Source organism: Zonotrichia albicollis, chromosome 10 (genome assembly GCF_047830755.1).
Source record: "Zonotrichia albicollis isolate bZonAlb1 chromosome 10, bZonAlb1.hap1, whole genome shotgun sequence".
In the NCBI taxonomy this organism is placed as follows: Eukaryota; Metazoa; Chordata; class Aves; order Passeriformes; family Passerellidae; genus Zonotrichia; species Zonotrichia albicollis.
The window spans coordinates 8,185,416-8,212,260 of NC_133828.1; the positions used below are offsets into that span (position 1 = coordinate 8,185,416).

Genomic DNA, 26,845 nt, shown 5'->3' on the forward strand with positions numbered 1-26,845 from the left:
CTGATGTTCCCTTTTTTCCCAGTTCCCATATCAGGATCTCCTGTGCTGAGTTCAGCTGAAACGGTCGTTGGACCCCCTTTCAAAACCTTGGGCTTCCCAAGATGAGTGTCTTGGTGCAAACCAGGGTTGTGATGCCCCATGCCGAGCCTCCCGGTCCGGGGCTGGCAACATTCCTTCCGGCAGAGCCGGGGATGCGCCTTTGGCCGCTGACTGCTGAAACGCCTGGCGGGGCTGGACAGCGGCGGGGCAGCTCCTGCCCTGCCGGCGAGTCCGGCGCTCCCTGGCACCAGAAGCGTTTCAGCAAGCGAGCAGCGTAGCCGGGCTCCTTCACCCTTTCCTCCCCTTTATCCCCTCTGGTGTTTCCAGCAGCAGCGGCGGGGTCGGTCCCGGCGGGGCGGTCGCGGGGCGGTCTCGGCGGCGCGGCCGCAGCCGGCAGCGACGCCCCCGTGGCGGGGGCGCGGATGGTCTCTCCCGGGCCGGCGGGAGCGGCTGTGACACCTGCTGGCGGCGGCGGGCCGGCCCACGCGGGCGGAGCGGGGGGAGCGGGGCGGGCGGGCGCAGCGTGCCCGCTCGGGGCGCTCCGCGGCCGCGGTGCCCGGCGCTGCTGCGCGGCCGCCCCCGGTGCGGGGCACGGCGGGGCCGGGCGCCCCCTGAGCTCCGGCGCGCCGGGCACTGCGGTAGCGGCGCTACCGCGGCGGCGGCTCCGCGCCCCCCGCCCGTCCTCCTCTTTCTCCTCCTCCTCCTCCGCCGCGCCACTTCCAGGGGAGGCTGGTGTCATGCGGCTGGCGCCGAGGGAGGGGTGCCCGGGGCCGCAGCAGCAGTGAGAGGCGCCGCGCCGAGCCCCTGCGATGACAGCCATGAAGGAGCAGCCGGCGCACCCGGGCGGCAGGGGGAACCCGCCGCCGCCGCAGCCCGACCAGGTGCGACCCGCGGCGGGAGGCGCCGAGGGGCCGGGGATGGACGGGCATGGACGGGGAGGGGGCGGCCGCCGTCCCGGAGAAGTTGTGCGGAGCTGGAGAAAAGTGTGCGGGAGGGAGACGGGGGACACGGGCGCCCTCGGGGCGGTTCGGCCGGGGGGAACCGGGAGCCCCGCGGAGCTGCCTCGGGAATGCGCTGGGGCCGCCCGGAGGGGACCCAGCCCGGTCCGGACCCGCATCGGGGCTGGGATGTCGGTGAGCAGCGGCTCCCGCAGGAGTTTGCGCTCCGCTTCCCCGCGAGTTGCGCCGGGGGAGCCGCTCGGTGCGGGGGATGCTGCCCCGGCCGCTGGAGCCGCGGTGGCACCGCGGGAGCGCCCGGGCTGGCCGGCGGTGCGGGGCGCTCCTCATCGCCACCCGCTCCGCACGGAGCGGCCCCAAGGCCGGGGAGGTTTCCCGGGGGGATTCTGGCAGCGGCCGGGCGGCGGTCACGTCCCTTGGCCCGGCGGTGCCGCCCCGTGGGCCGGCGGGGCTGGGGCTGGCGGGATGCTCTCGGTACCGGTGTCTCGCGGCACCGGCTCGCCTCGAGTCTCGGGCGGCGTATGAGACATAGTACCGGCGAGCAGCCGAACTTGGATGTCATCCTCACAAAATCGAAGTTTTCATCACCAGATCGCTACGCCCGATGCTCCCGGGCGGCGGGATCTAAGGCGCCGGGAGGGATGGGGCTGTGCCCGGGGGAGCCGCCGGCAGCCGGGGCGGGCGGGGGTCGCGCCGGAGCCGGAGCACCGCTCCTGCCCTCGGTACTGGCGGTAGAGCCCCCCGGCAGCGCTCAGCTCTCCCTCTCCCCCAGGAAAATACGCCAACTCCAGCGGAGGGGTTTTTGCACATCATCACATTGTCCGTGCGCGCCGCTTTTGGTTCGGAACTCCGGCTCGCTGAACGGGCTGGCAGGACGTGGGCAGCTGCATTTCACGTTTTCATTCTTTGCCACATCCATCCAAAGCTGAGCTTTCCTTCGGCACACTGGCATTGGGTGAAAAGCGCCAGCCGTGGAAGCTGCTGGGCTCAGATCTGCTTTAGCCAGCCCCGGTACCCAGTCCTGCAAGCACAGCCAGGCTGCACGCTCAGATCTGAGGACTCTGTCCAGAATCACTGAACCCATTCATTTAAATAAATTTATGCTCTGCTCCCTGCTCAAAAATGTATGCACTATGGCACATTTTCGTGTAATGCTGGTAAAATAATCCATTTGATCCTTCTTGAATAAATTAATTGCCTAAGTTACATGATCTGAAATAGACGGATAACTTCCTCCAGTGCTTAAATAGTGGAATTTATGGAAAAGTGAAGATCATTTTAAATAGGCTCAGAGGTTCATGGAGCTCATAAATTTCAAGGACATTGTTTTCCTTTAGAGGGATACTGCTATTAGATGTAATAAAAAGTACTTGAACTTAACCAATCTCTATTTCTTTATATTCAATTCAGAGGTGTTGAATTGGCAATTGTTGTTGGAGGTGGAAATCTTTTCAAAGCAGGATTAATATTGTATGAAAAAAATTACCAGTTTGACTCCTTTTTTAGGTTGTAATGAGGAACAGCAGTAAGATATCAATTTAAAGCACACTAAATATTAAGAGTTTAATCCTAAATATAGAAATATGACTGCCTGAGTGCTCTGGAGTTTCAGCCTCTCTCAGTGGTGGATGTGGCAGCCACTGGTTTGTCTGTGGGCCTGGCTGAATGAAGTGTAGGTGGGAAGTGCTGTATATTTGGATTGCGTTTTTCAGACCAAGTTTGCTTTTCTTGATTAGAGTTGATGTTGAATCAGCTTTGGTTGCCTGTTGTCTTAAGTGCCAGGGACATTATGGCATGCAAAATGTTGCTTTTAGTGGATAGCAAGTCTTTCTATGGGTTGAATGTCCACCATAAGCACAGAGGTGTGAATCCTGCAGTGGGCTCTGTGCAGAATGAGGCCAGGATTGTGGATGTCCATCCATGCACCTCTGCAGCAGCCAAGATCCATGGGACACGCTCAGCCCTGGGCAGGGCTGGACCAGAGGCTGTGTCTGACTTCAGGTTTGTGCTGGAAACCATCCTTAGTGCAGCACTGGGATGTGGCTGTGATCCTGACAAAGAATATTACAGTTTCAAAGCTTTTTGTTGGCTTTTCAGGGTTGCAGTGCAGAGTTGGTGCTGTGGTGAGCATGGGGGGAAGAAGAAAAGGGGTTCAAATGTTCACTCTGCTCTTCCACACCCCTCAGCATTCTCATGGGCTTGCTCATATGGACAATGCATCCTTCTTGAGGCCTTCAATAAATCCATCTGTGTGTACTCACATTTCACATTGCATGTTAGTGAGCTCGTGTGAATTTGTAGTGTCTTTGCATTTGACACCTGGAGTTTATTGACCTATTTATAACAAGGAGGTGTCTGCTCTCAGAAGGGTTTCCTGAGGCAGCACAACCAGTGCATCTTTTCTGGTGGAGAAGTAGAAAGTCCTAGAAAGGATGAGTTGTACCAAGATCTTCTAAGTGTAAATCTCTTCCTTGATCCCAAAGACTTTTCTGAGAGCAGTCATACCAAAGGTGAAGCATTTCTGGTAAATGTATAGGCTTGTGACCCAAGATGGGATTTCAGATCACGGCAGGCTAGTTTAAATAAAACTTGGATTGACTGACTGAAGCATCCACAGCCATCACCTTATGAATAATTGGATACAATTTCATATCCAACACTTCCTCTCATAGTACTTTTAGACCAAGGCTCCCCTGGGACAAGGCATCCAATAACAACTTCCATTAACAGTGCTAATGATGTTCTGGCATTGGGTTTGATAAATTAGCCAGATTTATTTTCACCTCGCTGCTGAATGATGAGTCATATTTATTGCAAAAATTACAGTTTTACATTCAGGTGATATATCTGCAGAAAGGAAAATAGCTGTAAATTATCTGTATTTCTGGAATGCTCTATCCAAGTGCTCAGTGCTGTGACAGAAGTTAATGTGGCTCCTTCAGTTCCCCTTAGAGGACAAAAATGAGTGTTTTTCATCTTGTAGCTCTTAAGAACTGTCTTGGGGTCTTGGACAATGATGTTTAGTGATCTTTTTAAGAAGGCACAACAGTTTGGTAGTCAGTGGACACAACATATTTGAAAAACATAATGTACCTGAATGACTTGCTAGGTGATGAATGTTTCTGTCTTTGCAGATGAAAAACTGAGATAATTCCTCTAGGTATTACCTTTGTGAGGCTTCAGTCTGTTTACAAGAAGCCAGATGATCTGCACCACCTGGTGCTGCTTGCTGTTCTTTGTGTGTGCAGAAGACAGACCTTTGAAATTTATAATTTTCTCCTGAGCCTCTTTTACTCTCAACCTGATGTCTTTTTAAAATTGATTTTAAAGCAGAAAAAAAGTGGTGTTTTTTGTTGTTGTTTATTTGGTTTTGTTTTGATTTTTGGGTTTTGTTTGGTTTTTTTTTGTTTGTTTTGTTTGTTTTCTTTTTTTACAGATTTTTTACTGTATATAATTTTAGAATCTACTACATCATTTTTCTTTAAAACAGGCAAAGTCAAACCAGATGTGTTGTACTAAATCGGGACATTATTTGGTAAGCATTTAAATTACATGTTTAGTGAAAAACCAAGGACAACTGACTACTGTTTTATTGACTGTCTTGATTTCAGGAGTTGACTTTTTCTGTCTCAGGACCAGTTTTGGTGGTCATCAGACAAGTGGCACATTCTAAAAATACATCTCAATAAAAGACAATTATCTGCATTTTATTTTTTCTCAGTCACTAAAGCCAAAATATTTTTTTTAATGTCTTTCTTCATTGCTTTTTGTCTTTTCCCAAAACTGGACTGATCTTGTAGTAGAAAAAACACTGATGGATGGCTGTGTCTGTCCAGAGCAATATTCACCTTAATGAGGTTTTATTAAGGTGAAAGGGCTCTCCCTTGCCCCAGTAGGGTCAGTTTGAGCTTGGTGGGTCAGGAGGAAACTTGAACTCTTAATCACATACACACAACAGTTCCAGTCCTGGAAAGATTCAATCAGGTGGCCAAATTCATGTCTCCTCCTCCTGCTTGTGTGCAGAGCTGGCTTCAGGCTGAAATAAGAAATCCAATTGTAGTGAGTAATCCAAAGTGACTTTGCATTTTTCCTGCTTACCAGCCTGGTGGAACTTTTACCTTGCTTTGTTGTGGTGCTTTACCCAACTTTCTGCTTTCAACAAGGTTCAACACCATGTCACATGCAGTAGGTAAGAAAAGACAGTAGTAGTGGTAAAATAAGGTTACATTATTATGCCCTGAATATTTCATAAAGAGTTATTTTTTGAATATTAACATAAACTTTTAAACTCTTGTCACTACATCCTACAGAGGCCCCACTGTATCTTTGCTGGATCCAGAAGGGGGATGACAGGCTTGCAGTACCTGTTGACTGTGTGACCAGCTTCACAAGAAGCTCATAGGAAAATGTGTTACCTGTGGTGGTTTGTAATGTTGCTCAGGATTCAGATTCTAGAGGAAGGCACAGATGTGTCATCTTTCAGATAGTACATGTGGCCTTTACTCCCTTTCTCTTTGCCTGTGACTGTTTCCATGTAGTTCAGCCGTGTACTGATGCTGGTGATTGGCACAAAAAGCCTGAAGCTTGTCTTCCACCTTCACTGCAGTTCTTGTCTTCTGCTCTGAGCTCCACGGGGCAGGGGTGAGCAGGATCTGGTTTTGGTGAGATGTTCCTGATTGGTAATTGAGGAGCATCATTGTCTGTGACACCTGGTACCTGCTCTGAGTGTGTGCACAATCTCAGGGAGCTTGAGCCACACAAGTGTTTCAGTGTCTGCAGAGCACATGTGTAGTTATGATATTTTCTGAAAAATCCCTTTGCCAGGGTTTTTCTCCTGAGAAACTGAGAAGCCTCAGAGGAGAAGAAAAACAAAATAGTTATCTGCTGCTGTGGAATGCAACAGGTGCATCTTTGATTCTGGGAGTCAGGAGCTTTTATTACCATTCCATTCCTTTCCTTTTAAGCCTTCTGATGAAATCCTTTCTTCTATTCTTTTAGTATAGTTTTAATATAATATATATATATCATAAAATAGTACATCAGCCTTCTGAAACAGGGAGTCAAGATTTTCATCTCTTCCCTCATCCTGGGACCCCTGTGAACACCACCACACACATGGGGGTATTTCTCTGTACCCCTCAAATTCACAAGTGATGAGTGTCCAACAAGGGTCAGAAACTCACTTTCCTAATGCAGAAAACTTCACCAAGACCCTTCCAGTCCTTTATCCAGCCTCTGCCCTGGGGCACAAACACAAATTATCTCTTCTGATGGACACAGGGCGGGGTGGTCATGCTGATGCTCTCTTGCTCATGGTACCCTCCCCTCATGGTTCCCATGCCTTTTTGCAGTGTGCCTTGCTTGCAGAACAGCATGTGGGAACCTGGGCAGCGTCATACAGCACCTGAATTTCCTGCGTGCAGAGCCCTCTGCTTGCAGGTGGATTAAAGGGATTACCTAATGCAGTAAATCAAAAACTGTAAAACAGAGCAATCTTTTTGGCTCTTCTGTGTTAGAAAGAATTGCAGGCATGCTGTAGGTTACATAGTAGCCTCAGATATTTGAACATACCTATTGTATTAGCTATTTTTAGAAACCCTATCTGTGTTTTTTTCCAGCATCTTCCAATTGAAAGTATTGCTTCTGGCAAACTATTTTGACAATTAACAAGAGGGAGGAACTCTTTAAGCTGATGCCGAATTTTGCCCCAAAAGGCCAGAATAACTGCCTAAGAGACTCTATTTAAGTCAGCATAGACAGGAGGTATTTTATTACGACGCGTCGGAGAAATCACAAAAGGGATTTCTGAATATCTCATAACAGAAGCAGGCTTTTTATACAGTTTTGGGTGCAGGGTTACATCATATCACATACATAATCATGTCTTTGCATGCATATTCATAAGAGGCATGGTGTAGGCGGAGCGTGGGCGGAGACATCCCTTTTGAGGATCATTTTAGTGGCCGTTCCGGTTGCCTTCATCATTGGCAGGGGTCTCCTGATGAGTCTTCCTCTTTAAACCTTTGAACTCCTATCCTAATATGGCCAATTCCCGGTGTACTTGGCTTGGTCCCCATGGCTTGGCAAGGCTCTTAGGGTCAGTTTGACATTGTTGGCTCTGAACATGCTTAGCTCGTCAATTCCCCTATCCCTATCTCTCTTTCCTGTTTGCCCTGCTTACCAAACTTCAAACAGAAGAATCCACCAGGATTGCTTTTGGATTAATGAGTAACCTGGCGCACAGCATCATCAGCAATTCCTGAATGTGGATGGGGCGAACCCCCGTGAGACCACCTGCCGGTGATATGGGATATGGCTCCAGCGTTAGGGGTCGCGTGAGTAGCTAACCGTGGAATGGGATAGGACTGTTTAGGATTGATTTTCAGTTCGTGGCTCTGCCTAAGCATTTTGATCAATAATGCCCTATAAGTACCACTGAAAACAAAATTATGTTCTTGTGCAGTAGCAAGATACATAGGTTGCAAAATGCTGATTGGAAAGGCAGTTTGGGGCTTCAAAGCAAACAGTGATGCTGTTTCATGTTATTCTCAAAATTGAAACCCATAATTTTAGCACTTTTTAATAACTTGGAGGCATTTGGATATCATATGCATATGTTAGTGGCACACAAATGTGACCACAGACTCTCTTTCCGTGGTGATAGTAAATAATGCAATAAATGATCCCTAGAGGGGGTATCATTGTTGTTGTGTTTCGTTGTGTTGTTTTGACTTTTTTTTTTTTATAACTAATAGAATTTTGAAATTTTTCTGACCTATGGAAGGACTTGTAGGTGTGCAAATTTGCATTTCACATATTTTACTTTCTTTAGCATTGCATCTCAAGACACAGGTAGTCTCACCTGCTGCCACGTCTGCCTGTGTCCTGCCAGCGGGTACCTGTAACTTGTTGGCACTGTCTTTGTGAGTCTTACAGGACCTGTGTCATATTTCAAGTGCATGCATTAGTCACAAAATCTCAGATGTTTCAAACTCTGTCCCTTTCCACTTTAATCATGCACTTCTTTTCCGCTTCACTCAGCTGCATCGAATGATGTCTGTGAATATATGATAGTAAAAAGAACAATGCTGATGGTGACTGATGATGATAAATTACTGTATTTATCCATTAGGAAGGACATTGGATGACCTACAGATCTGAGGCTGAAGCTAAGAGACCTTTTCTTAATCTTTCTTAACACTGCTGGCAACAGCCACATAACTTATTATGTGTTATTTATGTAGAGAATCTGTAAATAGTTTTGACCGGTTCCAAGATAAAATAGATAAGATAAAACCCCTCTGGCGTTTGGAGGATATTGCCTAAGAAAATCAATTAGGGAGTATTAAACAATGTTATAATTTAAGGAAAATAATGATTCTATAAAAGCTTTTGGGGGCATATTTTAGACTGCCTGGGGCAGTATTTGCAATTTGCAGTTTCTTTAGGGAGGAAAGAAAAGCATTTTGTAGCTTTCCAAAAAAAACAAAGCAGGCCAATATTGAAGTTTTATTTTTGAGAATATGGAGAGAATTCCAACTGCCAATGGGAAAACTTGCTTGAAGTGCTGGGCAAGTGCAAGAAAGTAAATCAAACGCTGCCAGTGTGAGTGATCATTCATCCCCAGTGTTTGTTCTCTCTGCCCCTGGCAGTGCAGAGACTGCTGACCTCCTTTCCCCCTTCTCCATCCTAAGGCTTCAGAGCCTGGCTAAATCAAAGCATTTAAGATATATTGGGGGAGTTCTTCAGAACAAGGATTTGAGCATAAGCCCACCTAATTATGAGTGATGGTGTGCTGCAGTTTTGAGTCTTAAGGAAGAGCTGCTCAAATCAGTGGTCTAATAACAATTCTAAATAAAATGTAATTGCTCTAAAAGTTCGGTGACTTAAGTCAGTGCAGTTCCAGAAGAGTCCCTTGGCCTGCAGGATGTTGCAGTTGGGTAAGCATGTGATAGCATTTCCTGACTGACCCTGGTGAATTTTGTCTTGCACCTTGGAGCAGTTTCAGAGTTGGATTCCCTTGGGATGAAGTGAAGGAAGCTGATGTGCTCCAGGAGAACCTGTGGGGTGCACCAGCTCTCAGTGGGCATCAGGTCCTTGGGATCAGACTGGAGCTGGCCCATGTAATGCCCCAAAATACAGAAGGTGTGCAAATCAGGTGCTTAACTATGGGAATAAATCATGCCAGACTCCATTTTCTTCATGCAGGAAAAAAACCTTTTTTATTCACATAACTCATTTTTATACAGTTTTATAGACTTCATGTGTGACTCCAGTTGGTTGGTAGCTTTCTTGCCAATTACTTTATTGGTTAGTAATTGGTTAGTATTTTACTTGTCCATCAAATCTCCCTATTCTTAAATTGTTTATATATTTTCTTCACTGGTTCTCATGGGATAGATTTAATGTTTATGCAGGTGTTAGTTGTTTTTCACCTAGGAATAGATTGCTATGTTAATGGGCTGTTCACACCAGGATTGCTTTCACACGGCAACTTTCAAAGTGCCAGCTTACCAGCTGGCCACTGATCTGACAGAGCAGGCCTGATTTTATGAGGCCTTTTATAATTTTTCTACCTTTTTGCAACACTTAACAGGTATGGCTTTGCAGTTCTGCTGTTCTCTCTTTGCTGCACAAATTTAACAAATACAGCAGCTGATCAATACAGTCATATGTAAAAGCAGCTCTATGATTTTGGTTTCTTTTTTTCACTTGGCTTAGGCCTGATACGATTACATTGTATGACTTTGGTTTTTTTCATTGCAACACTGGATCAGTTTCTTACATGTTTGTAGGTGTTTGTTTGCTATTTTCCAGTTTCTTACATGTTTGTAGGTGTTTGTTTGCTATTTTCCAAACATACCAGTGTTCATTGCCTCCCCAGTCAAGACAGAAATGTACTGACATGAATAAGTGAGTTAGAGGTGGTGGAGAGGTCTCAGTTTCACTGAGATGCTCGTGAGGACCACTCAGAATCTGAAATAGACAGCAGGAAACAAAAGGATTGTTTATAGTAGTGCATAAACAAAGGGTTTATAGAGGAGGTTTATAGATCATATGATCTTCTGCAACTGAGATTTTTTTCCTAGCTCTGCATAGAGGGATGCATCTGAAAGGGCTCCACTAACTTGAAAGAGAATGGAGATTACGAAATTGGAGGTTAAAAGCCCTTGTTCTGTTCTTGACTGGTTGCAAAATTTCTGTGTGATTTAGGTAGGTCCTTGAAGGCTGCAATTTCAGAAATAATGTCAGTGTTTGAGCTGTGTTATTGTTTTGGGAATTTGAAATGTCAGAGTTGCCTGTGATGGACCTCCAGTGCACGTTTAGGGGAAGCTGACTGCCTTTAAAAATGTTACTGAGCAATGCCATTGGGAGGGGCTCACGTGTGCTGCTCTGTTAGTAACACAGTGCCTCACTGATATTTGTGCACTTTTCTGAGAAAAACACCAAGATTTAGGAGTAGCCTCACAATCCAGAGGCAGGAAGGTTGGTGTTGTTGGTAGTTGTCTAAGAGTTTGGATTTGTGCCCTTTAGGCAGGAACCTGAGATGATATGAAATATAATGGTCACAGTGGTTATCATTTAGGGTGCAGTTGCTGCTCCCAAAGTGTTGCACTTCCATGTGTCTGTATTTGCTGTGCCAGTGGAGCAGCCCCACAGGTGTCTGGGATAACACATCCTGAGGGGTTTTGGTATTTGGTCATTACTCACCCTCAAGACCATCTCTGCAACCTGGAAATTCCAGGTGGAACATTTTCTGTTTGTTTCAATACAGATTGTGTCTGTGAATGGAGTCTCACATGAGCAAATTTTTGTGGAGACTGTATTAGAAAAATCAGTTTAATCTCATTTTCTTTTACTATCCCTTCTCCTTCCATTATTCCAGGAAAATGGTAAATAAAGAGCATACCTAGGAATGTTGGGTATGATCCAGTTGAGCTTTCAGTGATTATCTCTGAAGTGGCTCATGGTGCTAAAAGCAGCATTTTATCTGCATAATTCTATGATTTTGGGTAGAATTAGTATTACCTGTTTATCTAACCCAGCAGATTTGGGCTGCAAATTCCTCCTCAGTTCTTGCTGCCAGCACAATCCAGTGTGACTGAGCTGAGCAGGAGAGACTCTTAATCACTCACCTATTTTTCTGTGTTCTGTGGATGCTGAGGACCCAGCACTGAGTGTTGCTTTCACACCACTGTGAAAGCATTTCCATCATTTCTAAGAACTTGAACTTGCACTGGTAATAAGGAGGAGAGGAGCAGCACATCAAAACTGCCAGCAAATTGCAACAAACCTGAGAGGAGCTGGGTTGGTTTTTTTTGCCTGTGTTGTGCTTAGTGTGCTCAAGTAGAGCATGGAGTAATGAGGCACGGTCACATTTACATGGAAATACTTCCCCTAATGAGGGAAATGGTGTTATCTATTTTACTGTAGTGGATTTCCATTAAAAGCAGGACTTCAGCACATCCACCATCTAAAATGTGGGCAGGGACAGGCTTGCTGGAAACAAGGCACATAAATAGGAGGGATGGGATGGATGTGGTGGAAATCTCTGGCTGTGACCAGTTAAGGGAGAAAACAGACACAGTGTGAGAAATCCCTGCCACGTGCTGCTCTGCATTGCAATCAAGTGTCTGATCTTGCACAAATCATAATACATATCACAATAGGCACATAAAATGGAAAAAGGAAAAAGGAGAGTGAAATAAGGAACATATTTTTCAAGGCAGGCAATTTAACCCTTGGGATAGAAATGCTGAGGTAAGCTTTGAACTCTGCACCTTTTGATGTTTTGTAATGAAAAATGGTTTCCAGAAAGATGCCCAAGCAAAAATTTTTGGCTCTTGGGTAAAGGTGGCATCCCAAGGAAATGTAATGGGATGCAGTGTACAGGAGATGGAATGATGGGGATGCCTTGATGGATCAGTGAATTTCTGGGAGTTTTACTGTTGTTGATGGTCAATAGAAATGAACTCCTACAAGATACAAAAACAAACCTTTATTACAATCATCTCTCTTTTTTTTCACCCCCTTTCTGCTGCTTGACAATGATGGAAAGTTCCTCCTTTCCCTTTTTATGTGCTACTGTAAATCTTTGTTGTAATAGGAAAGAAATAATAGGTTATCTTATATCTGAGCTAAAGAGAACTTTTCCTGAAGAGCTGCAGACTGAAGTATGGAATTCTACTGATTTCCAAAACTTAATATATATTTACTCTGGGGTCTGAAAGCTGCAGCTGTGACTGTGGAAAGGATTTCAAAGGCTGCACTTTGGCTGGATGTGGTCAGCATTCATCCATGACCTGGCATTAACTCTCATGCCAGGACCTTGATCTGGCTGTAAGTGCTATGCCATTTTTTTTCTTTTTTTCTTTTTCTTTCCTTTTTTCTCCTTGAAAGTGCAAGAACTTGGGTTGTATAGCATCTCACTTGCTATAAAGATTTTGAGGAAAGGACTTTTATTTTTTTCCCCCTTTCCTTTTTATCACATATCCTTTTTATTGCAGTGAAAGCAACTTGATGTGTGTCTTCCTTGTGAATGTGCAGGATGGTGATTGGGTTAAAGCAGGCACAAAACCACAGCAACACTTGTTTGGTGGCTTTAGGAGGGCCATGTTGGGTTATGCACATGCAGTAGTGTCCATCCAGCTCTAGTGGAGTGACTCCATCTGTTTGGTGGATCTCTTGTTCTGTACCTCAGGTTTTCCTCCCAGCAAATCTTGTTTTAAAGCTGGTGTGTTGGGATTACTCCTGAGACATTGCACATGGTAGGCAGCCAGAGTCTGTATTTAAAAGTATTTGTAGAAGCAACATTTAGTCACTGAAAATGAGTTAACTTGTTCTACAAAGGCTCTTGGATTTAGCAGACAGATTACTGAGAGGCTTTTGCCCTAGAGGAGTTTCTTGAGGTTCTTGGTGTGGAAAAAGCTGTGCTTTGAGATTAAATTATTCAGGTGTTTTTCAAAGTAATTAAGGCTTCTAGCATTTAATGTTTTATGTATGCAGGTTAAAAATGAAGGTTGATTAAATCCCAACAAAAGGAAGTTTATTCACAAACGACAGACAGTAATGTCTCTTTTGTGACTGGTGGAATGCTGTTGAGCCCACTTCATTACATTGAATATTGAACCATTATATGAGTGCCATTTTTTCTAAGTGATGGCATTGTTAAAAAGCAGGCAGTAGAATTTGATGCAGTACAGCCCTAGCTGTGCTAAGTAGTGCAGAATACTTTTTTTTTTCCTGTCAAGTATCTGATTTATAGACAATTTTTCAGTTTGTGTGTTTGAAATGGCCAGGTGAGCTATACAAAACTCAGCAAGACCAGGAGGCAGGCCAAAGTAATGATTTTCTTGTTGGAAAGTAATAGACATGCCAGTATAGCATGTAATAACAGCAGGTTTTACAGAGTGCTGCAGAACAGTGGGAGTGTGAAACACACACGTTACATAAATTATCTGTGCTTGCATTTCTGCAGAGTTCTGGGCCACTGTAACTCATTCATACTTTCTTTTTGTTTGGCTTTTTCTTTTTTTTCCTTCTTTTTTCCAGTCATTGAGAATATCAATGCACGAATTCCTTCAGCCTATTAAAAACTTTACCTGTCTTACCCCCTCTGGATTGAGTACCTTGTCCTTTGGATACCTATACGTGCTGTTAGGAACCAGTGAACGGTCTTTGAAATCCAACAGCAAATCAGACCTCACTATTGCAGGTTCCAGTGTTGTCTCTCATTATCCTCTTTCCTATCAGGAAAAACAAAAAAACACCTAAGACACAAATTTAGAACATCCCCTATGCGCTGTGTGAGTGTGAGACAGCTCATCTGTGCAAGTATTTATTGATTATTCTGACTCTGCTTTTTAGAGGGCTACTTCCATAATAACACTGAGGTTTTGTACTCTTCTGACAGTGTTTCTTGGGCATTGTGAAGATCTGGAGACATATTTTGTCCATCATTTTTTTTTGGTCCATAATTTTCATCCATAATTTTTGGATATTTTATGTGAGCACACCTTGTCCTGCATGTCTTGTGTTTCCATTCCTGTACTCTCAGCCCATCCCATGCATTGTACCACCTTGTTCCTCTGCCTGGGATCCTTCCAGTTTCTTTTTCACAGCTTCCAGCGAGGTCTGGGGCCTCTCCTAATAATTTCTGTAAAAAATAAAGAAACCAAAGGTGCTCAGAATTATCCGTGCAAAGCTTAGAAAGGGCAATGCATGTTAGAAGAACCCTGGTTGTTGAAGAGAGAGACATTTCAAGAGTGAAAATCCTTTCAATTTCTTGGACATTTGAGGCAAATCCATGAAAAACTAGTGAGCTATGTGAAGTATCTTAAGGGACCCTTCATCAGCTTCCACTGGTCCTGGAGAAAGCATAGTAACAGGTGGTTTTTAATCAGCAAAGGTTTCACATTTTTGTTCTACAGAGATGGAAATTTCCTGGTGATATGAATAGACTTTTTCCGCATGGGAAAAGATTCTCCCTTTGTTTTTGCCCTACCTTGCATAAAGTTGTTTTGGTATTTTATTTTAATCAGGATTTTTTCTTCCGATCAGAGAAAAGGTATGTTCCTATGGAGATAACATTTTCATGGTATGAAAGTGTTTTCAGTAGTAATTCTCCTGCAAGTCGACCTGGATGAACCAGTGACACTGCAATGCCCTTTATGGTTTTCTTCCCCTTTTTGTTTTGTGCTCAGTTTCATTGTTATTCCTGTCTCTGTGACTCTCTTTGCTACAAGAAAAATTCCTTGTCCATTATCATAGGGGCCCTTCATGCACTTTATGGATTTAGTTTTTAGTAATACTTATGAAAAATAAGTCTATTTTCTGATCATGCTGCAGTCATCTGAGATTTGGAGGTGTCTGTGCCTTACCTTGAAGTGTTTGAAAACAGCTCTCAGTTATCAAGATTTAACATCATTTGGGAAAAATCAGAAGTTAGTTGGCTTTTAAAATATTGCCTAAAGGCAATGCATTCAGCATGCTGCCTTCTGTGATGTGTGGGAAGCACAAAATTTGTGTCTCCAGAAATTCACCTCAAGCATAAAACTTCTAAGGAAAAACAGGACTTGGAGGGTGACAAGAGGTTAATCTGGGTGAGGATGAGTTGTTTTCACCAAGAAAAGCCTGTTCCTTTATGAACATCTGAAGGGCTCTTGGTACAGAGGCCCCCAGCTCTGAATCTGTCAGAGTCACTGAAATATCCCATATTTTTTAGTGTACAGGGCTGTGGAACCTTTCATTATTTCTCTTCAAAGCAGCTGCTGGTTTTTTGAGGGCTCAATTCTTCAGCTGCATGGCACCAAAGACTCTGTTTCTGTGGTTTTGTACTTCAGTAGTTGTAGTTCAATTCTAAGCATTTCTGAAAGTTTTGTTTATATTGTGACAGGGCTTCAATCGTCATCCAAGATGGAATTGCAATTGGAACATTAAAGGAAACAAAAGCATTTTTCTGCAGTCTAAATAGAAAGGATAAGTATCAAGGGGATGGAAATTAATACTGTTATCTCCATTTTCCATTTTTCTGTTTCAGCTTTTCTAAAATAGCTGTGAATTGGTGTGATTTGACAAAGCTACCAGCAGTTTGCATTGGCTGTCTCTGAAATGGGGAGAGAGTCTTTCCAGATAGACAAGAAGGGAGGGAAGAATGTTTCCTTCTCTTGAAGTGATTAGATTTAAAAAAAATCACGACATAAAAAGAATATTTGCAAACAATCCCATCAAATTGGAAAAAGAGGCAATGAGTTTATGTATTAGGAAAAGAAGTAGCTGAGGGTATCTGTGTGATTTGCCTGGAAACATTTAACCAGAACTTTAGGATTATTTTCCTTGTGGCCTTCCTTGCTCAAGGACTTCTGGTGAGTATTAATAATTCTATGCATATAATGAATTAATTTAATATCTTTAGCATACCATATAGTGATAACTTCAATCTGCTGCAGTCTGTGTTATAATTTTTTGTATATCCTGACTTGGAGAGTTGATCCTGAATCTACTGGATAAGTTCCAGTTGTTTGGGCCATGCCCAGTGTTGAACTCTGTGGTCCTGCTTTGCTGTAGTGCCCCAAAACCTTGGGGGTCATACCCAAAGGATGGACCAGTGAAGGTGGATGCTGCCAAAAGCCTCTGGAAGCAGTAATTGGAAGATTAACCAGTTGGTACTTCTGACAAGGATTGTGAGTACATTCATCCCATTTCAAGGCTTTGACATTGACTTTTTCTCCCCCTTTTTGGGTTCGTGCCCAAAGAGTCTTTGAAAATCTTGTAAAGAGTCTAATTCTGGAAAAAGCATATTGGTTTATTTTGGGTTTTATTATTTTGCCACTGACCAAGAGAAGCCTTTTTCTGCCTGGATTTATGATTTATGGACACGTGTAAAAGCTATTGTCTGTGCTTCCCCCATGGATTATTCATCTTTTCTTTCAAAACACACTCACATTCCTGGAAGTTATCCTAGTGCTTGCAGTTGAACCTGCAAGTTTGGAGACATCAAATCACTTGTGATACTAAACCAAGCTGTAGTTGATGTAATGATACCTGCTTCCCAGGAGGGTTTGCATTTTGGGCAGTGAGCATTTGTGATGCAGTTTGAAATGATACAATGGTAGGTGCTTTGAAAATGTTCCCCAGCACTCTAGAAGGGCTCATAAACATGTAGCTGCTGCTGTAGAGAGTTACTTAAGTTTTCATCTTGGGACATGTGTTGTGTAAATTCAGCTGGAGATTTTATCGATATTTTCTTGGATCTTAAGGAAACTACAGGTAGCCCTGCTGCTCAGAGAGTAGCTGAGTTCTAATTCACCATGCTGTGGCTTTGAAGAAGCCAGCCTTACAGGAGTTTCTGTGTTCTTACAAGGCACTGAACTGGTGAAGCTGGATGTGATCCATATTAATCTTTGCTTCCAAGCAGTGCAGCTTACAGCAAATAACCCTTTCCTCTAACACCCCTTGTCCTCTGCTGTATAAAGACTGCTTCCCAGTCTTGGGAAGAGTAACACAACAGTGATTAAAAAAATTTAATCCAGTCATTCCCAGCCTCGGTACATTAAGATAAACCACCCAATCCCATTTTCCTTTTCAGAAATGTGGCATATTAAAACCACCAGTTATCTGGATGTAATCTGCCTCTCACTGCTGTGCTGCTGGTCAGGATGAAGGCTCCTGCAGTGGCATATGGGATTGGATAGTGATACACCCATGAAATAAATAGAAAAAAAATATTGCAACAGTTTGTGGTAGTTTTGTAATATTGTATTCACAGATTTTAGACAAGGAGTTGGTAATTTAAAGGCTGGGAAGAGAGGTATGGTATGGATGGGCCACCCACCGTGCCCCATGGCACAGACCAGGGCATGCAGAAAGTGAGTCAGGTCTTGTACCAAAATTCTATCTTATGATCCCCTTCTGACACCAGTTTAATGTTATGATCCACCTTTGATACCAACTTGTCACAGACATCTTTTCATTAAAATCCTTTCTCAGGATTTTTTCCTGCTGAAGCTGAGAAGTTTCAGCAACAAATGTAAACAATGGTTATCTACTGCTGTGGAATGCAACAGGTGGATCCATGATTGGCCTCCTGTGGATGTTTGGATTTGCTGACCACTCACGGCAGAGCTGCTCTCTCTCTCTGCTGCGGCGCAGATCTTTGTTATTCATTCTTTTCTATTCTTAGCTTAGCTAGCCTTCTGAGAACTTTTGCTTCTATTTCTTTTTAGTATAGTTATAATGTAGTATATATATCATAAAATAATAAATCAAGCCTTCTGAACATGAAGCCAACATTCTCGCCTCTCTCTTCATCCTATAACCCTTGTGACCACTGTCACACCAACTGATGTTAAGATCTGCTGGAATAATGTTAGGATCCCACTCCGAAGTAATATTAGTGTCTGAACTAAAGTGCAAATGAGACCATAGGCACTTTTGAAAAGGAGACTCAGGGGTGACCCTGTCACTCTCTGCAGCTCCTGAAGGTGGCTGTGCTCAGGTGGGGTTGGGCTCTTTCCCCAGGCAGCACTGACAGAACCAGAGGTCAAAGTCTTAAGCTGCACCAAGGGAAATATAGGTTGGATATTAGGAAAAAGTTTTGTATGGAAAGAGTGATAAAATACTGGAATGGTCTGGCTGGGGAGGGTGGTGGAGTCACCATCCCTGGATGTTTAAAAAAAGCCTGGATGTGGCACTGGGCGCCAGGGTTTATTTAGGTATTAGGGCTGGGTTGGACTCGATGATCTTGAAGGTCTTTTCCAGCCTGGTGATTCTGTGGTTCTGTGGAGCTGTAGATGCTCATGGTGTGTGGTTTCAGCTCTCCTGACCATTGGCAAAGCTGGGAAGAAAATCACAGACTGAGCTTGCAAACACTTTGCTCTGGAATGTGACTGAGCAACATTCAGAAATGCCAAACACTCACAACATCCACCCCGAGGTACTTGGGGGTCTGAAAACCACTTTAAGGCAGAAATTATTACAAACCAGTAGACAGTAACCAATTTTCATGCCACTATGACAAAACCTTTTCAAATAATTTCATGAAAATACAACTTTGAAACATGTATTTTCTGTATTTCTAGTGCTATTATCAGATATGCATCAAGCTGTTAGAATTAATCTTCATTTGCAAATTTCTTTGAAGCAAAGCACTACGACTCTGACTGCATAGTTATTAATCCCTTGAGTTTACCAACATGTGGATATCAGAAGGGATGCTGTTTTTCTTTGATTGGGCTTTTATGCAGGGAAAACAGCACATGCTCTGTCCATCTGCTTCATTAAACTGTAAACACCATTCAATTTTGTAACATTTTAATGCATGGACATTAAATACTTTGTGGACCTTGAGTAGATGTCTGGCTGTTGTATTTTTAAAGCAAATTTAATCTTCTGTTCTAGGTTTCTGGGTTGCCTTCTGTTCTTTCTTCTTCTTTTCTTTTAATTTCTTTTTAATTTGAAAGTCCTCCTACCTGACTTTAAGCCTTAGATGAAGTTCTTAAATCAGCAGGGAGGATTAGACAAATTTTAGATATTTCAGCAGAACAATTCAGGTCATCAGTCTTTTGCAGTTAATTATAGAGGGAAGCCTGGGTGACTTTGCTCTTAAATTAGATGCCTGCAATTATTGTGAAATGAGCCTGGATCTTAGCCTGGTGAAATGATTTCATATCCCAGTACAGGTGGGTTAAATCTCCAATCCAAAAATATTTTTTTTCCCTTCGTCGCTATTAAAAATACATTCTCAGAGTCGATTTTTATGAACATTTCCTCTGCATAAAAAATAGCAATGTCTGAGCTGGGTTTCCCTCAGATGTTTGCCTGCATTTCCTTTTGAAATGGAGAGCAAACAGAATGAGGAGGAGCCAGGCAAGCCTGTCCTGGGCAGTGGAGAAAGGGAGCTTGGTCTGCAGTGCCTTTGAATCACTGCAGGGAGGGTGAGAGGCTGCTGAATACATTCCCAGCATCTGCTTCAGGGCTCCTTTGTACCCAAAGAGTGCTGGCATCATTCTGGGGGTTTGTCAGAGTTATGTCATGATTTCAGAGTTGTCTCGGGCTGCTGGCTCCCAGGAGAGAAAGTGGCATTGTGTCAGAGTGTTCTGGTGGCACAAAATATAAACCTCAGACAAAGGTGATTGACAAAGATTAATGTTTTGTAATTGGGAGCATTAGAGAAAGCTCAGGACCTCTGTACTGTGTATTTTTTAAAAACAACAGCAAGAAAGCTAAAGACCTTTTTACTGTGTATTTTTTTTAAAACAACCAGCAAGAGAAATATAGTGTGGATCAGGATAAAAAATCATTTTTCTGTGTAATGAGAGCCATAGTTAGAGTTCAGTAAAAACTGCACTTTGCTTTGAGTTGTTTCCTGGCCCTGTTCATGACAGCATACTGATATGTGGGAGGCTTGAGCTGAGGACCTGAGCATGCTTTGAGATCTGCACTTTAACAGTGTAGCACAAATATTACATTTTTCACTTCTGAGATGTTTTTCCCCCTGCAATTTAAAGGAATGATATTTCCCTCATGTAGCATTGCCCAAGCTGTTAACAGGCTTGTTTTATGTTCCTGCTGTCACAAGAAGAGAGTGGAAATCACTATCATAGCAACTATGTGGCTTCAGAAGTGAAAGACAAAAAAAACCTTTCTCCTGAAAGCATCAGCTACAGGACAGGTGGTATTTTTTTTTCCAAGTGTTCTCATCATGTTGTAATAAAAAGCTTTTCTGCCTTCCGTTTGTGTGCCTTCTGTTGGGCTTCAAACCCAGTTTTACCCTTGGATGGCCGAAGTCAGGAAAACTGTTCTGTACAGACCAAAACTAGCTGCAGCAAGGAAGGAGAGAGGATTAAAAAATCCTGTTTATCAGAGGAGAGAGCTGACCCCACTGCCCCGAGCTCTTACACTGTCTGAATGGCCGCACTTGGCATCAGGGTGAGCTCTGTGGTGGCTGGGGCTGTTCAGAGCTCGCAGGATTTGCTTTGCTGAGCTGCCTCTGCTTTGGCACAGCAGCCCAGGAACATCCCTGCAGCCCTGAAAGGAGGGAGGTGACAGAGGTGAATTATTTTTGACCTGTGATCAAACAGCATTTTCAATGAGAAAGAGCAGCAAAGAGAACAGGCTGTATTGCAGAGTCATCCTGACTCCCCCTTGCCTTCCACACTGTCTCCCTGCATTTTGTTGTGCAGGAAAACAGCATGAGCCTTGCTTCCCTGGTGCTCTGGCACAGGCAGGTGACTCCAGGGCTGTCCCACAGCCTTGTCCCACGTCCTGCAGGTGATCCAGGTTTGTCTGAACAAGTATGGACAGTGTAAAGGTGACAGTTCCTGCTACAGGAAGGTCTGGGGACCAAGCAGGGACCCCATGGGATAGAACCTGGCAGAAAATGTAGCTTGGATACTGTTGACAGCAGTAAGGGGTTAAGGAGAGATTTCTTCCTTCCAGCAATGTTTTTAAAATTTTTGTTCATTTGTGGTATAAGTGCATCTTCAAGATGCAATCTACATGTTTTTTTCCACAAAAGAACAAAAAGAAGATTTATGTCATATCAATGTGTGATTGGTTTTAAATATTTATGTTATTAATAACCATTTCATAGCAAAAGATTCTCTAATGAAGAGCAATAATAATCATGTAAAGTCTTTCCTAATAGTAATGTTGCTGGGACTTTTTTTGAAAAATGTCTCACAGACAGCTCTAGATGTCAGCTGGTAAAACCAAAAGTCATTTCTGTGCAAGACTGCTTTTATCATTGTGAGAGATAAAAGAGATTCTGATGGGAGACATTTGTGAAAGGTGCATTTCTAAAACCTTTCTCAGCAGTGGAGCCTGCAGGATGCTCTCAGCTGGTAGAGCACGTTGTGCAGCTTCAGACCAAAGCTGAGTTCAAGTGGATATTATTTCACCTGCCCCCCTTTCCAAGGACCCACTACGTGCTGCTCCCCACTTGTGTGTCTGCTGGATTGGTGTGCTGAGAAGATGAAAGGCTCCAGCTATGATCTTTTGGAGATGAAAAGTTCTCAAGTGTCTCGTGTTTCAGCTATTTTTTATTTGCCTCTGAATCCATCTTCTCCATATGCTGGTTTTGGTTTCCCCAGAATCCTTTTACTGTTTTTTCCTTCTTTTTGAAAGTGGGCAGTAGCAGATCTTCACTCATAAACTGCTCTCAGAAATTACAGGTGCCATGCTAGTGATCCTCCAGGCTGTATGCAGCTTTTTTCATCAAGGTAAGAGCCCTAAGACACAAATAGTGTCCCACTGGAGATCAGGACACTTTGGGGTCCATTTTTGCATCCATGGCCTTTGTCATCTTGCTCTTTTTTTTTTTTTTGCCCCCCACTTGTTGCTGCTGCAGTGCTGCTGGGCCAGGGCAGGTGCTGATGTGATTGTCTCTTCCCACGTGTTTTAGGGAGTTGAGGTGTCCTGTTAATCAGATGGGAAGCTCCAGACTGCTGGGTGTGATTTGGGTGTGTTCTGCACATCAGATCCGTGTCAGGATGTGCCCCTGGCAGCTGTGGCATCTTGTCCATGGCCGAGAGCTCCAGGGGCTCCTGGCAGCTGCAGCATTTTCAGAAATTACATGAACACCTAAAGGCAGGCAGGGATTCTGTATGTGCCCATTTCTGTGAGTCTGTAATTCCCTAAATCAAGGAGTGACTGAGAACAAGGGTGGCAGGGCATGGTGTTTGGAAGTTCCTTTGTGCACTGCTGGGAATAGCCTGGGAGTGGCTTTGCCCAACTCTTTTGGATGCAGATGTTTTCAGCATCTGCCCAGGATGCTCAGGAAAATCTGCTGGGTCTGAGACCCTGGGCAAACCCAGCTGCTCAGCTCTGGGCTTGATCTGCAGGTGGAGGATGGAGCTGGGTGTCTCAAGAGGAGTGCAAGGACAGAGCCCCCCAAAAATGCAGCCCCTTCCCTGGCAAAGCACAGCCCCCATCAGGAAGCATGAGCAGCCATCTAGGAAATGGCATTTTAAGAAACTGTAAAATCAGCAGTTGGAAATAATTGAATTGTGCTTCATATATTTCTTTTGTCAGTGCCTCCTGTATTAAGCTGTTCAGTTATTAAAAGGAGGAAACCCTCCTGAGATCTCTGCTGCTTTCAGAAGTGCTGGGCAGGCTGTAGCTGCATCCACAGGGTGCTGGTTTCCTGGAAGGCCCTGGTGCCATAACACAGCAATCTGTATTCATCTGCTGTGCTTTCATCCCAAGATCACAGAAGAAACAGGATCATTACTGTATATTAAAAGAATTAATTGTGTGGTTTGTTTTACTGGCAAAGCTGTGTATTGAGAGTAGAGAGCATTGCAGGTAGCAGAAGTGTGTGACCTAAGTCATGGGGTTAATTTCTGTAGCTGATCTACAGAATTTCTGCATCCTGTCAGAACTTCCTTCACCTCTGGAATCCCACCTGTGCCCACAGCAGGGTGCACAGCTGTGACCCCCAGGAAAGAGCCCTGTGGTGGATATCATACCCATGGGATTTCCCTGAGGAGGAAGCTGTTAATTTTCCCCAGTAATGGACAGTGCCTTTTGATCCTGATCTGAGGTGGGAAGTGAGGAGCAGGGCTCTATCTCCCTCTGTCTCTTTGGAAGGTGTCCTCTAGGTTGAGGGCTTAAATCCAATCCTAACACACATACACACAAAAACCAAACCAAACAAAACCCAAAACCCCAAAAAAGCAGAGTTGCTTTTACCTGCTGGCTTGGCAACTTGCTTAGAAAGGGAAGAAAGTAAGGGATGGAGGCGATAGCAGATGTAATAATTGCGGTTTTGCACAGGGACTTAAAATCCACCATTACTGCTACCACAAATTACCCCTGGCATCATCTCTCACTCTCTGAATGCTTTGCAGGAACTGAGTTCTCCTCTTACTTCAAGGATGCAAAACATTCAGGGTCGGGGTAAATTCCAGCACTATGTCAATGTTTTTCTTGGGTCTGAATCACTGGGGAAAAGGAGTAACCACAAAACCTTGGGCCCACCTTTGCCCTTTGGGGCATCAGAGAGATACCAGGGAGGCAGTGTCCACAGGATGGAGCTTTGCTTCAAAGCCATAGGGTGAGTCTGTGCCTAAACTTGCATCCCACTCTGATTCCTGGTCTGTGGAGGGGTCAGAGGTTCTCCTTGTGCCATATTTCCTCTGTTTAATGCTCCTGGAAGAGGTGAGCTCCTGCACTGTGCCAGCAGCAGACTCTTTTCCCCAGAGGCTTGTCAAAGCTTCCTCAGCTTTCTCAGCAAATACTTTTATCTATTTATGTATAAGCAGCATTTAAAGGGAACAAATGGCCTGTGTGATCATTCCCGTGTTCATTTTTTAATGCATTTAATTCCTGATGCTGACACTTGGTTTTTCAAAGCAGGATTAGAGCTGCTGAGAACAAACAGTGCCAGCATTGCATGCAGCAGGAGTAGAGACCTATGTAAAGCTCAGCCAGGCTTTCTTATTGACAAAGCCTAATTAAAAATGCATCAAGTTAAAGATTTTTTTCCTTGATAGTCAGATGTCCTGGAGTGAACTGTCCTGTGCAGCTCTGCTTTTTGTGGTAACACAAGGGGATTTAAACCATGAGTTCCCAGGAACCATGGGCTGAGCATGCCATTTCCATGAGCAGCACCTCTAAACCCTTCAGCACAGCTGCCTTCTCTCTACATATTCTATTTAAAAGTCCTGAAATAATTTCCTGGAGCAGTTCCTCAAGCAGGCAGATTGAGCATCAAAGGATTGCCCAAAGCCCTGGAGTGGACCTATTTATTAATGCCTATTAACACAATGAACGTGCTGCATGTGAATTCAGGGCCCCTTATAAATATTGGACCTCCAAGGGTTTATAGAATGATTTCGGAGAAGTGCTTCAGAAGCAGTGCTACAGCCATTGCTTTGCATTTATTTTTCAACTTTTTTTTTTTTTCTTAAAGTAGATTGTGATTACTGTGAAATTACTTTTAAATTTTAGTTTTCATTCAGTGTTTAAATGAATATCATGCTTATAGCAGTGAGAGGTGTAGAGGTTGTCTTTTGGAATTAAATGCAATTTTTTTTGCTTGTGTTTGTTTTGGGCCGGGATGAGTAATGACTTTGGGACAGCTTTGTGGTATAGTGTGTTTTGCTTTAGGTTTACTGACGAATGGTGTTTTCTTCAACCAGCAGGCTGGCAGGGAATTGCAAACAGTGACCTCATTTATCCTACTGGAGCTCACTCTCCTTGACGTTTTCATCAGCCAGTGGGGGAAGATGTTTGCTGTTCAGCTGCTGCCAGCAGAGCTGGCGCTTGTTTTATCTCAGCAAACGCAGTGAATATTCCGAGCATGGTGTCAGTGTGAGCAGTGCTGAGCCTGTCCTACACGGAACCACGTTCTGTGTTGAGACAGGAGCAGCAGCAGCTGCACAGAGAGTGAGGCAGGTTGGTTCAGAGGTGTATTTAATGTATTTCATTCCAGGTTTGTGCTGCAAGGCTGTTTGCAGGGCTCTGTGTCATTTGGACCTCACTGGCTGGAAACCGTTTGCAAAAATAATGCAGTGTGCTACTGATGTTTTTCCTCTTTCATAAAAGATGCAGGAAAATCTGCACATATGTAATGTTATTGTCTCGATCTTTAGGAAAGAAGTTAATGAACCTACTGCAGAGTCATCATTTTCTTGTCTTTTTTCAACTTTTAGCAGGTAACTTAGAAGAGTGTTTTGCAAAATCAAGTGTTAATAGATGAACCAGTAGTGAAATTTTGACAGAAAAACAATTTTTCCTGTATTCCTAGAAACAATAGGAACTCTGAACAGTTGCCTGAAGTGTCTCCTACTCTAGATTAGTTCAATTTTGTAAAATCAGGCTTAGATTTTTCCTCCAGCACACAAATTGTGCAAAGTACAATGCAGCCTAACGTGGTGTTGTGTTGGATAGCAGATCCCCAAGTCTTTATTTTCTTGTTGTAACCTGGCATTAGGATGCAGACATAATCCCTGCAGTGTGTGCTGTGGTACAGGAGGGCAGAAGTGTCCTGGCAGATGCAGGCTTGTAGGCTGCCAGCTTTCTTTTGTGAATGTCCTGGCAGTGGCTTTGATGTGTATCTTAGTTAATGGAATGCCTCACAATATTTTTAAAAATTAATTAGTGATGCAAGAGTTCATATCAATATTACTTAATATTCTGTAGTTTAAATAAAATAATACCTAATAATGATAAATAATAGTTGTAATAATTTCAGTGAGTTTTCAGACTTTTAAAAGACATTGTTAACATACATTGTGACTTTTCTGCCCCATTTTGCACAAAGTTCCAGCAGGATGTGTAGAGGCAGGTGTGATGCTATTATGGTACTTGCAGCTTGTTTTGATTGGGAAGAGTTTTCCTTTGGAAGCTTTTTAGATATCTGCCAAGAACATCTCTAGTTCAACTGACAATACACTGGATGCACTGTGCAAAATAAATAATTTAAAATGTAGAAGACAGAAGAATTAGTGGCTTCATGTGGTACCACTGGCAAATTTGAGTAGATTTTTGCAGCTTTTAAGGTTCAAGAAAGGCAGAGTACTAATGGGGTTTTTTGAGCAACTGAAACCTCATTGAGTTTGCTAGCAAGTTTTTTCAATCATGTTATTAATTAATAGTAAATACTTTTGGAAATTGCTGCTATTATGCAGATTACCTTTCCTGGCTTCAGATTCTCCTGGAATAGGTTGAACTCTGATATTTACTCTGCAGTGCTCAAGTGAGAGCAAACACATCCATCTCAGAGACAGGGCTGCCTAGTTTGCTGCAGTAGCTTAATGAACTCATCCTGAATACTCATTTATTCAGTATCTCTCTCCATATCACTGTATCAGTGTTTAATCCTCCACAAAGCTGCTTGTTGCTGTTCTTATTTCCTGATTCTAGAACATGCTGCAAACAGCATAAAGTTCCTGTACTGCCATTGCACTGGACTTGCAAAATAATTTGTTTTGCTGTCCTGAAAGCAGTACTTTCATATAACCAAGCTATTTTGATGTTATTTGTTGTCATCTGCCTCAGGAAATGATTGTGGCATCTTTGACATATGAATTATATTTCATGTTCCAGTCCTATGAAAAAAACCTATCATTATTTTCTAATTTTAGCTGCTGCTTGTCCATAGCCACTGCAACAAGATTTTTAGGAACAGTGTTCTAAACATCCAGTTACATATTGTTGATTTTCAGGATATTTAAATATCTGAAATGTCAGACTGATATTGTATATCTAATTATAGATAAGTAGTGGCACTTAAAATGCATGTAAATACTTTTTAATGGATAATTAAAGACATATAAGAATGAAATGTGCAAGGCTTGCAATGCCATCCCTGCCCAGACTCCATGTGTTTTTCCAACACTCCAAAA

General features: G+C 43.4%; 1 protein-coding gene across 3 annotated transcripts in view; it reads left to right on the top strand.

Moving 5' to 3' along the window:
- Window positions 1-26,845, top strand: part of DPP10 (dipeptidyl peptidase like 10) — a 435,086-nt gene that overhangs the window by 190,672 nt on the left and 217,569 nt on the right. Inside the window, exon 1 of one of the 3 annotated variants that reach the window (XM_005487921.4) lies at window positions 466-920. The exons of 1 other annotated variant lie outside the window; for it this stretch is intronic. In XM_005487921.4, coding sequence (XP_005487978.1) covers window positions 849-920 — 72 coding nt within the window. In that variant the 5' untranslated portion in view covers window positions 466-848. Of the gene's footprint in view, window positions 1-465; window positions 921-7,213; window positions 7,331-26,845 lie in introns of those variants that run through there. One more of the 3 variants, XM_074547941.1, reaches the window with a different exon arrangement.